General features: G+C 38.1%; 1 protein-coding gene across 2 annotated transcripts in view; it reads right to left on the bottom strand.

Annotated features, from left to right (window-relative positions):
• Positions 1-14,921, bottom strand: part of spns2 (SPNS lysolipid transporter 2, sphingosine-1-phosphate) — an 87,403-nt gene that overhangs the window by 50,527 nt on the left and 21,955 nt on the right. For both annotated transcript variants that reach the window (XR_013816435.1, XM_079816209.1), the window contains exon 2: positions 14,193-14,258. Coding sequence is in view for 1 of the 2 variants with exons in the window: in XM_079816209.1 (XP_079672335.1) it covers positions 14,193-14,258 (66 nt within the window). In the remaining variant the exon portion in view is untranslated. The remainder of the gene's footprint in view (positions 1-14,192; positions 14,259-14,921) is intronic.

Raw genomic sequence — 14,921 nt, 5'->3', positions numbered from 1 at the left:
CAAATGTTTTCATAACTTCTTAATCTTATAATCTTATAGCCGAGCATTCAGGGTAATCTAATAGACAGACCTTGTCCTTCAATTGTGATGTTCAACCAATATAAATAGACAATGAGAGCAGTGCCAGGCACTTATGTTATACAAGAACTGCGGTGTTATGGATCTTTATAATAATATTTTAGCTGAGATGTTTATACTCTCCAGGTTTTTTTATATAAATCGGCACAATAAAGCATTTGGAGGTATGTCACACCACCTCCCATTCAGTTTTCAGACTAAATTAATGGCATAGTTGTGCCATGATGACAAGTGCTGTATGTTATGATTTGATGTGTGAAGAGGATCTTCTACATACCAAAAACATTAATGGAATGCTTTCTCTTTCTATTTTTTTATTTTTATCTTGTTTCAGCTGAATTACCTCTGGAGAATAACTGAGTCAGGTGCATGAAGGTATGCAGATACTGCATTCTAAAGAAAAAGAGTCAGCCATTCTACATTACAAGGTTCAAGTGACCAAATTCCGATTTTTTTTCCCTCCCATATGACCCACGAATGTGTAAGCAGGAAAAAAGAACATGGATTCCAATATTCTCAGATCTGATTCAGGCCTCGTTCATACAGAAATAAAGCTGATATGAATCGGGTACGTGCATTTGCGTCTGTCATGCAAACGGACAGAGCGGATATTCTCTGATCAATGTAAGTCATACATCATTGAAAAAGCGACGGTAGCAAATTATGTCAACCCAGATGAAGACCAACCGCGATCACATGACTCTTTTCAATACAAAAAAAACAGAGGACGAAGGCTCAGCCCAATGTTTTGCTGACTTAAAGCAAAAGCTTGTTTTATCATTTTGTCTGTGTCCATTGCAAATCGAAAATATTTGCTTCCTTTTCAGCCAAAGCTTTTAAATATAGTCGAGTATAGACTATATTTCGAATATAGTCAACAAATCGAAATTGGGCATCAAGACCTGCAGTGTAAATGCGGCCTTTGTCAGCAATTTTCAGTAGGCTATGTCACACGTATTTAGGAAGATGCAGTATGGTACAATATTTATTGTTTCTCACCTTTGAATGGCATTAAAGTTACGTTTGGGGGTTCCCACATCAGTCTTGAACTTTGTTACATTCATATACTGTATATATATAGATAAATATATATATATATATATTTTTTTTTTTTTCCCTTAAATCATCCTGTCGACCCATTTTTTTGAAGTTTGAAAACCTGTGCTGTAAAGTATTTGCTGTAGTAACATGTCCGAAACCACAGAATAAACGGATACAGTGAATTATGAACGTCAGGTCCATTGATTTCTCAGCGTGCTGAGACAAAAGACAGTCTATGGACTTTGCAGGTGCAGAGCGACAGATGCTGAGGAAGTGACATTAAACAGGAAACTCTCTGACGCCTGTGTATATTTGTGAATGTGGATAGTTGAATACCTGCATGTGTCTGTTCTCATTGTGTGTTTACAATCTATAGAGGCCTCAGAATAAGAGAGGATGTTGAGTTGCTTGAGAGTAAAGACAGTGCAATGAATCAAGCCAAAACAAACAGATGAAAGTATAGTAGAAACTGGGAACAAAGAGATTCAAAGCTCAGCTTTTCTTGAAGGATATACTGTAAAACACAAACAGAGGTCACCTCTTGTACACTGTGTGTTAAAACAGCAACATTAATCGTCCTAAAACGTACTGTATTATTAAAACACTGAAATGCAATGCATAAAATCAGGGAGAAAAGGTTGGATAGTTTATATTAGGCGCTGATCTAACAGTTCTGAACTAACAGTAACTAACATAACTAAGTAACTCCAACTAACAATCCATCTTTAAAAAATGAAACTAGACTGTGACCGATCTGCTCTGATGTCATTACTAACAGCTGATACTCTTAATCCTGCAATGGAATGGACACTAACTTACATAACTGTATAGCCGCTGGAAATATGCATGCAAAAATACACCATCCACTATCACTTCTCATACACTTCTGTCAGTGTTTTGTGCTAGCAGCAAGGAAAACGGATTTGTCACAGCTGTGATGATGGAAAGCTTTTAAGTGACTACTATTGTCTGTTCAAAACTGTTCAAAAGCTGATGATAAATGCTTAGCCATTAGCTTAGGGGCAGCCTGTCCATGAATTAGCCGCCAATAATCCATCCCTCCACTTCCTCCTACACAGAGAAAAAGGTTTCCCTAAAGATTTTTTCACCCCTCATTAGAAATGTGCTTGAGCAAAGTTTGTTTAATAGAGATATCCTTAGAACATGGCTAAACTGATTTTTGTCAAACAGCTGAGGCAGTTTTATCATAAGGCCAAAGTTGTGACAATTTTTGATTTCAGTTAGATGTCACAAGGCCACAGTGTTCAGATTTTTTCCTTTTAACTACAAAACTACACTTTTTAAACACACATAGACTGTATTTTATAAGACGGAGGTTTCTAGAAAAAAAGAAAGAAAAAACGCACTTTCATGTGGTTTACAGCATAGAGTATCAGTTTGAATTGGACTGTTGTTTTTCTGTATGCCCATGCTAACTGCACTTTTTATTTGAAAGTGGTTAAAAACAAAAATGTGTGTGTTGTTTTGTGGGAGGAAGAGCGGGAACAGTTTGTGGATTAATTCTGGTAAATGAGGCTGACCTGTCCCAGGTCATTTTTAGACACAAAAATGGCAAATTAGTAATTAGCAAAAATGCTACAAGGTAAAAAAAAGCCCTCGGGGGATCTAAAAAAAGGATACACTACGCCCACTCAGGGCTCCAGAGTGCGACTAAATGGTCGCATTTTGCGACTAAAATTTGAGAGTGTGCGACTGAATTTGACATCCAGTAGCACATGTGCGACCAGTAAATTTGCCTGCTGTCGGTACTGGAGAAATTAAGAAAATACACTTACTAATTATAATTGATAGACGTTATGTCTGGCAAATTCTATCTTTGTCAGCCGTTTCTATATGAGATAATATTAAACCGTGATTTGTCCGTGATGCATTTTTGCCATTCGCAATCCAGAAGAGAGAGAAAGCGAGCAAACTCACGTGGAGCTACAGCGAACTCAACACCACAGTCAGCTTAATGAGTGAGGATGGCCAAGAGAACTACACAGAAGTTTAGCTTAAACTTTAGGGATGTGCTGTGATATTAATCTAATTTTGTTTTCGATTTTGGCTTCCAAGAATTATAAAAAGATGATATGAGGTAAAACTATTCCTATAGCCGTGTTCAGTCGAGCTCATCTTCCCTTCACAGCTGCGCTGTCATTTCTCCTTAAACCTAAACTAAACGTCAGATTCAGTGATTGTTGTAAACTGCAGTCTCTACTGTTGCTAAACTGCGGGATGTGTTTGATAATAAAGAGCTATTAAATGCACAATAATCCGCGCAAGAGACGCTGTTTCCAACTTCAAGGCGGCTTATGTGTGTGTGCTGCGAAATGGACCGACTTGCACTTAATATTTTAGGCTTCGTGTGCGCGTCTAAACCATCTAATAAACAACAAATAGCCGGTGTCAAATTGACCGGATTGGAGAGTAGTTATTTTAACAGTTTATATCTTAAATGGGCGTAAATAGTTTGGAGAAATAGGAGAATATGATATTATTAGTTCTACATTCGATCGGTCTTAAAGGGGCAGCGTCTAATAAACCTGCTGACGATTGAGCCATTCATTCGAATCGAACAAAAGGCAAATAGAAAATATTCACATCTCTTGAATTAATAACTTTAGCTTTTATAAGCATTAATCTATCAATTTATACAGTGAAAACTATGAAGTGTTATTTTACATTTAATTACTTTATTAGATTTCTTTGTAGGTTTGTTCTTTACAGTAATATTAATGTTAGCAGACCTTCCGAATGCCTGCACACTGGTCCATTTACAAATAGATGTTTTATATTTTTGTTCAAACTTTGCGGTTTCTTTTGCTCTATATATTTTACTTTTCAGATTATAAAGCCATGTTAATTATGTTCTTAATTATTTTTTAATTTTTTTTATAAAAAAAAAAAAAGTATAATAAAAAGAACTGGTAAGAATACTGTTAAAGTACCGGATCGATAAGCAGTATCGGTAAGAGTAGTAATACCATTAAAACCTTAACGATACCCATCCCTATTAGTAATACAGTGGAAATTAGTAGATTTGGTTTGCATGTTGATTTATGGTGTGCGCCCCTAAAATTTCTGGTTGTGCCCCTAAAATTTTCAGTTGGGGGCCACTGTGCTCCTAGTGAAAAAAGTTAGTCTGGAGCCCTGCCACTAGAGATATGATTGGCTGTGCTCATGCTTTGTATAGGTCTTATATACAGTAGGATACAAATGACAAAGATAATGTTAATGCAGCAGAGCGCTTATGGTAAAGGTTTTCCGATCTCCATAATAACACAAAGAATGCAGCCAAAATGTATTTGTAAAGCAAAACCTAGCTACTCAGACCAAATGCCCAATGAATGATGTATCATAAAACTATGTAAGTCACTAATCTTTCTAAATATGCTTCGGAACAATTTCTATTGTGAAAAGTGTTATTGAAACTGACAACTCTATTTTAAATAACACAATGACTGAGCTTAAAGACATAAAGACCCATAAACACATACACCTGCGTCATACCACTGCTGAAGAGAACACAGTCAAAAGTATGAAAGATATTCCCGCTTTCTGCCTGGATTCTCCTCTTTGCTGTAAAACTGTCAGGGAGGTATTAGACGCTCTGTTCTCTGTGTAGAATTACCCCAACAATTCCTCTTAAAATTATGTAACATTTTTAAAGTAAAACCTGATGCTTCCTCTTTAAAACTCTATAGAGGATTTCAAGGGAATGTCTTCAAGGAAATTTGTGTGCTTAAGTTTAGTGCTAAACATTCTTTGTTGATACTTCAAATGTCTTGAAAACTAGTTTGCAAACACTTATTGTGAACTGCTTAACATTTTTACAGCCCATTTTTGTAGTGCTTCTGTCAGATTCTTGCGGTGGCATTTGGCATCCAGATAGAAGCTGCTGTCATACCTATGAAGGATGTATCTGAGCATCTACCCAGGGACTCCACCTTTGGATTTTTCTCACCTAACCTTCACACTCATGCATACTGCTGTCAGAATTCCCCCTCAATGAAGGGCTTAGCTGACGCTTTCACCATAACACAAACACAGGCCTGCCTACCCGCTGAACATCATCAGCATTCCTCTGGTTTACTTCATTGCAGACCATTTCAAAGAAACGAATTCAGGCTTCAGTAGTCTTTGCTTACCGGTGTGGGTGTGTTTGATTTTTGTGTGTGAACGCACATATGTTTCTTGTCATATTATATGCAAGTTGTTGGGTAAAGCTTCCCTGAAATAGGCCACACTGTTTGTAGCACACCAGAATGTAGCAATGACTTTAGGTTTTTTTTAAACACCACTATTAGCTCTGCCAAGGTTCTGGGGTGAACCCTTACGATTGTATGGCCCGCATGTGGAAGTGGTGGTAAATGGTGTTAGGTTGTTACGCTTTTCACCACTCGCTATTAGCTCTCAGCTGCACTCGTGCCTTTCAACAGATCTGAGAGGGAGAAGAGGAGCGCCGCTGATAAAAGGAAGATCAACTCAACACTTTACAGATGAATAGTGCTAGCAGAGAGTGTGTGTGGGACATTTTACATGGTGTGTAGGCACACATTATGCACAGAAACACACTTTTCTTTGAAGAAACACAGTTGCACTTTTTACAACCTTCTACACATAGAATAACAACACCACAGCCTAGTTTAAAATGTTCACTGGAGGTTTTAAATTGAATCCAGATGAAGATTTATATTAAAAATTGTCATCGGTTTAGTGCACAGGAACTGATTTGGAGAAGCTATTTTGAAGCTAGCTTCCCAAGCTACCAGATAACCATAATTTTGTAGTTCTGTTTAGCTCTATTTGATTCCTTACATTAAAGCAACTAACAACGTCAACAAATAAAACTAGAAACATACTGATTTATAAAATGAAAACATAGTGGCGACATTTAAGTATTTCACCACAAAAAGACAAGGACTTAAAAAATGAATAAGTAATTAACTCTCTGAACGAACTGGGTTACTCAAATGAATCGTGTGAAGAAATTAATTGTTTCTTCTGACAGGTTTTTTATTAACTCTCTGAACAAACTGTCAAAACAAAATGTTTTACTGAAATGAATCAGACTTCTCAAAACTACTTGAGAGACGGGACAGTTCAGGAGATTGAGTGATTCCTGTCTCATTTCACTCAGCTTTACGCAAAACACAATGGGACACAAAAAAGGACAATAAACATCACACTTGTCACACTACACAGCTGCTCTTTGGAAAAATAGCTTGTTACTGAATAAGCTACATTATTGTGAAAAGAGCTGAGCCATTGTCACCCTTTACTTTCACTACATCACTACTCTTAGTCAATTACTTCCCAATAGTGCAGGAAATATGCCCTGACACTGAGATTCTTTCAATATGACATTAAAGGAAAAAAGTAAGCCACATGGGAAATGGAGCTTTAACTGTATTTTATAATGGCCTTGGTTAGAAAGCAGAATTGAGACGAGAAAAGATAATATCCTGTAATTTCCTTGCTTACGGCTGGTTAGACTCCATGTTATAGCTGGGAGCTGGTGTGTGAGAAGCGTGGGATATGGGCTTTTTCAGTGGGTGTGGAGTTTTCCTCTCCAGCCCAGAGCTGTACATCTAATGATAGGCCAGCATATAAATGACAGAGTGTGTAAATGTGCGTGTGTCTATGCTGAGGTCCTTGCCAAAGCTGTTTAAACCAATGTGACAAATTTACTCACAATTGGTAAGTCTAAATGCACACAAACCCTCACGTACACACATGTAATATATCATAGGATCACACCCATGTTCTCTCCCTCTCTGGGTGTACTGTAATAAATGATTTGACCTTGAGAGAAGAAGACGTATTGTGTGTGGATGGGTGGTTCTGTCCACAGGGGACAGAGAATAGACCCTCGCCTTGTATTGATTTGTTCATGTCTTCATCATACAAGAAAATACACAATTTTCTGCAATGTGCAATGCCTAATCTAATTCTAATGTCTGAGGGATTTGGGGACGTTGTAAAAAAATGCATTGTTCTGTTGATCACTGAGAGAGTTTCAGAAGAGTTTTTGTCTTTTTATACGCACTCTCCGTTCCTGAGAGGGAAACCGTCCAAGCAGACTCTTTAAGAGAGGATGCCTTTGTGAATCTAATATGAACGAGGTGGGCCACTCACTGGCTTTGGGGTTAATGCTTGCTGTGATTGGCTGCAGGTTTTTGATTGACATGAAGCTCTGAGAGTGAGCTGAGGATCAGGGTGGGGTTTAAGAGGGATCAATGAAGCCCTTTCCCCTTTGAGACATGGCCTAAAAATTCCCAGCTTTTATCTTATTCAAACACACATTTCATTACAAAACACAGAATAAATAAATAAGGACATAAAGAATTTCAGGATTAAATAATAAAAAAAGAAAGAATGAATATTATAATGTTGTTATTATTATAATTATAATAATATAAAATGACATGTATATATTCTTTTTTTTTTTCTTTCTTTTTTAATATTTAGGCTGAAATATGACCCTGACATTTCTTTGTGAGATTCACCCATCGGGCTGATATAAAGCAGATTCAAGCTGTAAGACCTACATATCTATTCATAGCATGTGCAGAGATGTGGATTTGGTGTATTGATTGCTCATTACCCAGTGTCAGAGCCAAGCTGATGGAGAGAGAAATTGTTTTTTATTTTTTCCCACCATTTTCACATTGACACGGCTGTGGATCATTACATCTCTGTGCCATAGACAGTGGGAGTGATAAACAGGTGCTGGGATCTCCATCCCTATCCTTCAAGCACATCTCCTACTGTTTTTTTCCTGCTGTGGAATCCATTTTATTCATCTTTTTAAATATTAGACGCCTGTCAAATTGACAGTGCAGCAAAACCTGCTCCAGAGCAATGTGTTTTGTGAGAAACCTAATGAAACAGAGAGACGAAGGAAGGAGGGATATCATAGTACAGCTGTGGTCTGAGTGTGAACAGCTGATGATACACAGATACAGTAGCTCCTCGCTGTCTAGGCCAAAGAAATCAGAAACTGTAAGATCCACCATTAAAATGAAAGCTGAGAAGGGGACAATTGTGGCTGTGTAAACATACAGGGGAAGTGCTGTACTACAGGAGGCCTGTGTGTCGGTGGTTGACATTTCATTTTTTTAAATAATGTCTTTTAATGGCTCATGGCTATGTAAGCCTATATCCTGACAGTCACAAAAAAGTCACAAAATTTCTTCTCGATATAGCGCATTCTTTGTCTGGGTGGATGTAGTCGTGCACCTGGGCTGCAGTCATTCACTTACAGACTGACTGGCCACAGACTGCAGCTATATACGACACATGCCCCAGACGGAGTGGCTAGACAGAGACATGGACACAGCGGAGTCATGTCAGGATTCAAAAGCAGTGTTCGCTCCTGCAGTGACAGATGGGATTGGAGGCAACGGCAGACGCACACCTAACATGCAGACAAGAGCTGCCATCTTTGACCAGAGGGCACTGACCTTTTGACCTTTAGAGCAGTACAGTCTAATTAGAGTCTCTACCGTATAGTCAGAGGTATGAAACATATCGTATCATATTTTCCTCCTCATGAAAAAGATTATTAGTTACTATTGCTCATACTCTTACTCCAACCCCATAACCTTGAGTATTAAAGTTTGGGCATGATACTTCATGTTTGCTATTATTTTTTATTTGTATTTTTTTTGCTATTATAAAGGCTTATTTATCTAGTGGACGCACTAACAGCCACTCTGAACTAGGGCTGAACGATTAAGTAAAATAAAGCAGAAATCGCGATATGACTTGTGAACAACATGTATCAACCATCTTCCCAAACTTGTTATGAAAAGCGCTCATAAATCTGCTGTTGTCAAGCTTAGAGGGCTCCCTGTGGTTTATCACCAACATTAAAGCTTGATGGTTTAACGTTAGAAAATTAAAGCCACGCTGTGTAACTTTTTTAGTTTATTCTTAGCTAAAAACACTTAGTTCTTTCAAAAATATATGTGCTCATTAATGTATATTTACTTCTTTCAAGTAATAAAGTATTCTCGTAAGTTTATAATATGCCATTGAAAATACATACGGTTGAGGGGTTCGAATGCCGGTCGCCATGTTGCCCCTCCATCTTGAAAGTACATTAGCCAAAGAGGGACATACCCGTAAATTCAAGCTTTGCCTTTCGCGTTTTAACACTCGATGGCACCGTGTCGAATGTGGACGAGGTCGAACTGGAAGCCATGTTAATCTTGGACTAAATCGGCCACTGTAGGAGTTAAAACGAAATCGGAATTGAGAGGAACAGAAACTAATATTCACTGGATGGTCATATACCTTTTCACCGCTAGATGGGGGAAAATATCACACAGTGTAGCTTTAAGTAATTATGACAGGTGTACTCTAAAAAGATTATAATTCTACTAAAAAACAATACTAAACTAATAATAATTTTTATTCTACTAAAAACATATTAAACTACTACTACTAATAATAATAATCATTATTATTTTATAGTCATATTGACATATAATATTAATCACAAAATATTTGTCCAAATCGTGCAATTAACCCTACAAAAAAGCACAGAAAACCTTAAACTTTTGTTACCGCATTTTAAATAGCAATCTTTACAAACAGACAATTCGCAATTACTTTTTTCCACAAATTGTGCAACCCTGCTCTGAACCCCTCTAGTAACTGCATAGCAATGCCCTGGCAACCAGCCAGGGGTGCGTTTCCCGTACAACGACATAACTCACTGCTTAACACGCACCATAGTACCACAACTGTTCGAACCATGTAAGTTTGTGAGGCTGTGAAAGTTCGTTGGAACTGGTTTCGGGAAACTACACATTTTTCAGCTATGTTGATAACGAAAGAACTTGCGACCATAGGTTGACTAACGATGGTTTTGGGAAACACACTCCTGATCATGTGATCATTGTGGTGGCATGTTTTCCACTGTCAAGCAAGACACGTTTTTTTTATTTTTTATTTAGTTTCTTACAGTATTATTGCCCGCAAAACAAGTGCAGGTTTTAGATTGTGTGAGACTGAAGACCACCCACCACTGCGTCACTAACCACAGGAAATTGTAACATTCACCAGCCTAAAGCTCATCTCCATCCATCCATCTTCAGCAAATATTTCTCTTTTGGATGCAGAGAGACCATCCAGATACCCCACACCCACCCTTAAAATGCCGATGTCACCTAACAAACAAAAGAGCAGGAGGAGGCCCTCGGGACAGTAATAACATCCAAGTTAACCCTATCTTCTTTCCTCATTCCATCTTCATTATTTCCATTTTCAATCTTGCAGACATCCAGGACCGCCTGCAGGTATTGTGGCTAGCTAACAGTCGATTCTTTTTTTGTGTCGACAATAATTGCTCTTTCCCACTAATCTGAAATTCATATCTTTTAGTCTGATAAAGGTTTTGGTTAAAACTCAGCCAGGGCAAAAAGAAATGAAGCATGAGAGAGTATTGTGAGTGGGATCAGATCTAGAAGGCTTGTCTTTGTTGATATGGAGGTGATTGACAGGTATGAGAGCCACAGGCAGAAGCACATCGTGTAAAGCCCGGTACAGTCAATATTGCCCTGGTAAGGTTACATGTGAGGGGCCTATGTGTCAATATCAAGTATAGACACACATTGGTCAGGAAATATGACACTGGGCATCACTTGAAGGACACAAACCAGACATGTATCATGTAATCAATATTTTACATATGTGAAATATTTTTGCTGGGAGTTTTCAGGAACTGAGTCTGAAACTCTGATTTGTTAATATGAGTGATTTGGTACTCACCGCATTAGATCAATTGATGCATGAGGCCTGAATCACCCTGTGTAGAGCTAAGGCTTGCGGTATATGACCTCATGTGGTACTGGATACTCCAGTCTTCCCACAGGCCATCATTCACTGATTTACTGTATATTTACTTCCTTTTGTTATGACAATGGCACAACGTCATGACAGATCGACTCTCATAGAATTGGCCTTTGAGTTTAATTATATTACGAAAAGGTTCCTCCTCCCAAACTGTCAGTGTATTTCACCTCCTGTTTTATGGTAGACTGCCTTAGTCAGCTATTCCTTAAGACATTAATCTCTACATCTCTTCATGCCATGTGCACTTTAAGACATCCATAGTCTGTAGATTTTGGGAAGGTTAGCTCCTCTGTCAAACTAACAGATGTGTGTGTGTGTGTGTGTGTGTGTGTGTGTGTGTGTGTGTGTGTGTGTGTGTGTGTGTGTGTGTGTGTGTGTGTGTGTGTGTGTGTGTGTGTGTGTGTGTGTGTGTGTGTGTGTGTGTGTGTGTGTGTGTGTGTCTAAGAGAGGTGAACACTGAAAAAAAATACAGGCTTTTTATCTTGTTTCACAGTAAATATATCAAAAATTGTTCATTAAGGTGAGTTAAAAGCACACTGGTCACACCTATCACAATAGGTCACACTCCAGTTGATCTCATGCCATCCCTTCAACCAACTTTTCACACTGAGGTTCTCAGCCAGTGACCAGAGCATCTGAAATTTCGTTGCGCAGTGTGAAGAATGAGGTCAGATTGGGATCAGAGGCCAAACTAAACCTACCACAGACACTTTCTCTATAGTCTAAACTCTGACCACATGCAATGCTTAACAAAGGGACTTTACCTTGCTCGTATTTTTCTAGGTGGCATAGGATATGGTTCAGGATGTGGTTTGTGCTTTGTGCTTTGATGTTTTGTTATTTCATTTTTATGCGCGCAGCAAAAAACCCCTGCTAAAAACAGAATAAGAAAACTTGACCAGTAATGTCTATATGGCAACCCTTGTGCTATGAAAAAAATAACACATTTGCAGAAAATAAATGATCACTCCATTCCATTTTCTCCATGCTCCAGTCCAGTGCATTATTCCATCTAAATTTAGCAAATGAAAAGAAAAAAAAAACCTTGTTGTACATTTATTTGTATGTCTTGGTGGGGCTGTATCTTGGCTGCTTTTTGGGCTCCCCACCCTTAAATGTACCAATTTAACCCCTAGTTAGAGAGAATCTTGTGACAGCTTCACAGCATGAGAGGTGCCATCCCTCTAGCATATAGACCAATAATTGGCTGCCATGCTGTCAAAGCATGAAAAGAAGCACCAATTCCCTGTTGAGAATCAACCTATAGAAAGTTTCCAACCAGTCATTCACTTTAAGGTTAGCCTGAGCCAAGCAGAATTGTAATGTTTATTTGCTACCAATTACAGGCTAATCAAAAACACATTTTCTTCGGTGAGTGACAGTACAGTATAAATTGGTCAGCTAAGCAAAAACAGAATTCTTGCTTACTGCCTTGAATGAATGAAAGTTTTCTGTTGTACGCCTCATTCATCTCTACAGTCAGTTATATAATATAATTAAGCTGAATAGAGCTAGATGTCTCATTTAGAAAGTCCCAAAGTACCAACAAAGTCTTATTATTTCACCTTTCCCCCTTTTCTATACTATTTTAACTAAATTTAAACTAAAACACTACAAACTAAAATCAAATTTAGATATTAAAACATGCTTAAAATATTTGTAAATAGATAAAAACTGCAGCCTTAGTGAGCAGTATTTCAAAATAATGAAAAAATCTTACCAGCTCCAAACGTTTGAACAGTAGTGTATATACATAATAATATAAATAAATTATTCATTTTCTTTTTTTCTCATCTTAAACAAACATTTCATTGTTCTTCTCAAGTAAATTTATCTTGTTTAAAGAGGTGTAGATTTTTTGATTTATTTTACCCAGAACCAAAACATCCCACTCTTAAATACTGAAAGATTTATGTGCTGAGGTCTCTATGAACCAGTTATTCTAATATTTTTAAACCAAATGAATGGGGGCAATAGATAAACATTGAGCTGAATCTGAATCCCAGACATCCCCGACTATGCTGCAGCTCAATGAGCCTCTGTATATATGTATGTGTGTGTGTGTGTGTGTGTGTGTGTGTGTGTGTGTGTGTGTGTGTGTGTGTGTGTGTGTGTGTGTGTGTGTGTGTGTGTGTGTGTGTGTGTGTGTGTGTGTGTGTGTGTGTGTGTGTGTGTGTGTGTGTGTGTGTGTGTGTGTGTGTGTGTGCGCGTGAGCATGTGTGTGTGCGTGAGCATGTGTGCTTGCTGTATATTCTTGCCTCTGCACATGACGTGTCTGACAGTGTCTCTGTGTGCACACTCAGGTATGTGTGTGAATATGCACACGAGTACAGTTTGTGTGTTCTAGCGTTCAGAGAGCCGCTAAGCACTCCAATAGTGCTCTCCTTCACAAAAGCCATTTGACGTGGACCCAGCCCAGTTCAGGAAGCCCAACCTAACAGCTTCCAAAACCCCCCACCTGACCAAGCGCAAACCTGCTGTTTGAACACTGAAACCTCTCATTCACCTCCCTCCGTATACATCCACTGATTCCTCACCCACCACAAATAACCTTTAATGATGTCATAATGCGCTACACATCACTGTCTTCTGCATATAATGAGTGGACGATTATTAGTCATTTTTTTAATTTTAGCTGTTATAAACGTTAGCAAAAAACCACATGCATCGCTGAGCTAACAACAGCTCTGTGTGTTTTCCAGAATAAACTAGTCTTTTCCTCCCATTAAAAGAAACCAGAGAGTGGACTTGCATGTTGGGAATCCACTGCAGTACTATTACAGTTTCCTGTAACAACCAGTCTAAAAACATTTACAGCTTCCCCTGAACAGTTTCAGTGGACCATATACTATGGTCTTTTTCCTTAATAGAAATATAGGAAAATCTATGTAATTTCCTTGCACTGTTGAATAACGGGTGGGTCTCCATCTAATCCAAACAACTGTGGCTGTCCTCTGTTTTGTTAACCCCAAACAAGTGCTTCAAGCACAGTCAATTACACTGGCTTTGGTGAGGAGGGAGGTGTAGCTGGACCACCTCATCTATAGTTTTTTTTTCACTCCCTTTTCACTCCGGCTGCAAGAAGCTTAATGGATTTTAGTCTTCTCTTACACCTGGTGTCAGTGATATAAGTCAGTGAGTCTGCTCTGCATGTTCACGCTGCATGATTGCAAAACCACGTAATTATAGGATTATGAGAGACTTACCTGTTTGCAACAAGCCTGCTCCGCTGTCACCAACGCCAAAGTGTTTTTGTATGTCAAGGAGGACGCCTGAGAAACAGAGACAGAGAGAGAGATTAGAATTTGTTTTCTGATGTAAATGTTGGCCTTTAAGCGCAACAATTTGAGTTGAGTAGAGCATTTGAGTCTCTTTAAAGAAATTGAAAGAATTAAAAATATTATTGACAAGTGTTTCTTATTGCATTTCCTTGTGATGCTCAATAACCAAACAATCAAAGGCTTATGGATGAACACACGCACTTCTACTCTGGACTGTTTGAGTTGTAATCTTTCATCAAAATTATGAATGCACTGATATTACAATTCTGGCCATAACGTTAAACTGCTAATTCTTTTTAAGTTAATAGTGGCAATATAGCCAAAATTAAATTTCTATGCTATTTTAAATAAATGAAAAATAAAACACTGGGGGGGGGGGGGGGGGGCTAATTTGAAATGCTGCAGGTGCATTTAGGAATCTAAACATTAATGTACAGTATGCAAAAATATGTATTAATTTTGACATTTGATAAAGATTATATTAAAAAGTATCAAATATGAATCAAATAAATAATTTAATCTAATGTAATAAAATATAAAAATGAACATACACCGATCAGGCATGACATTATGAGGTGAAGTGAATAACACTGATGATCTCTTCATCACGGCAACTGTTAGTGGGTGGGATATATTAGGCAGCAAGTGAACGTT

Source organism: Gobio gobio (assembly GCF_949357685.1).
Source record: "Gobio gobio genome assembly, chromosome: 4".
Lineage (NCBI taxonomy): Eukaryota > Metazoa > Chordata > Actinopteri > Cypriniformes > Gobionidae > Gobio > Gobio gobio.
Note: the sequence above shows the minus strand (reverse complement) of the source record. Positions and strands in the feature narration are given on the sequence as shown.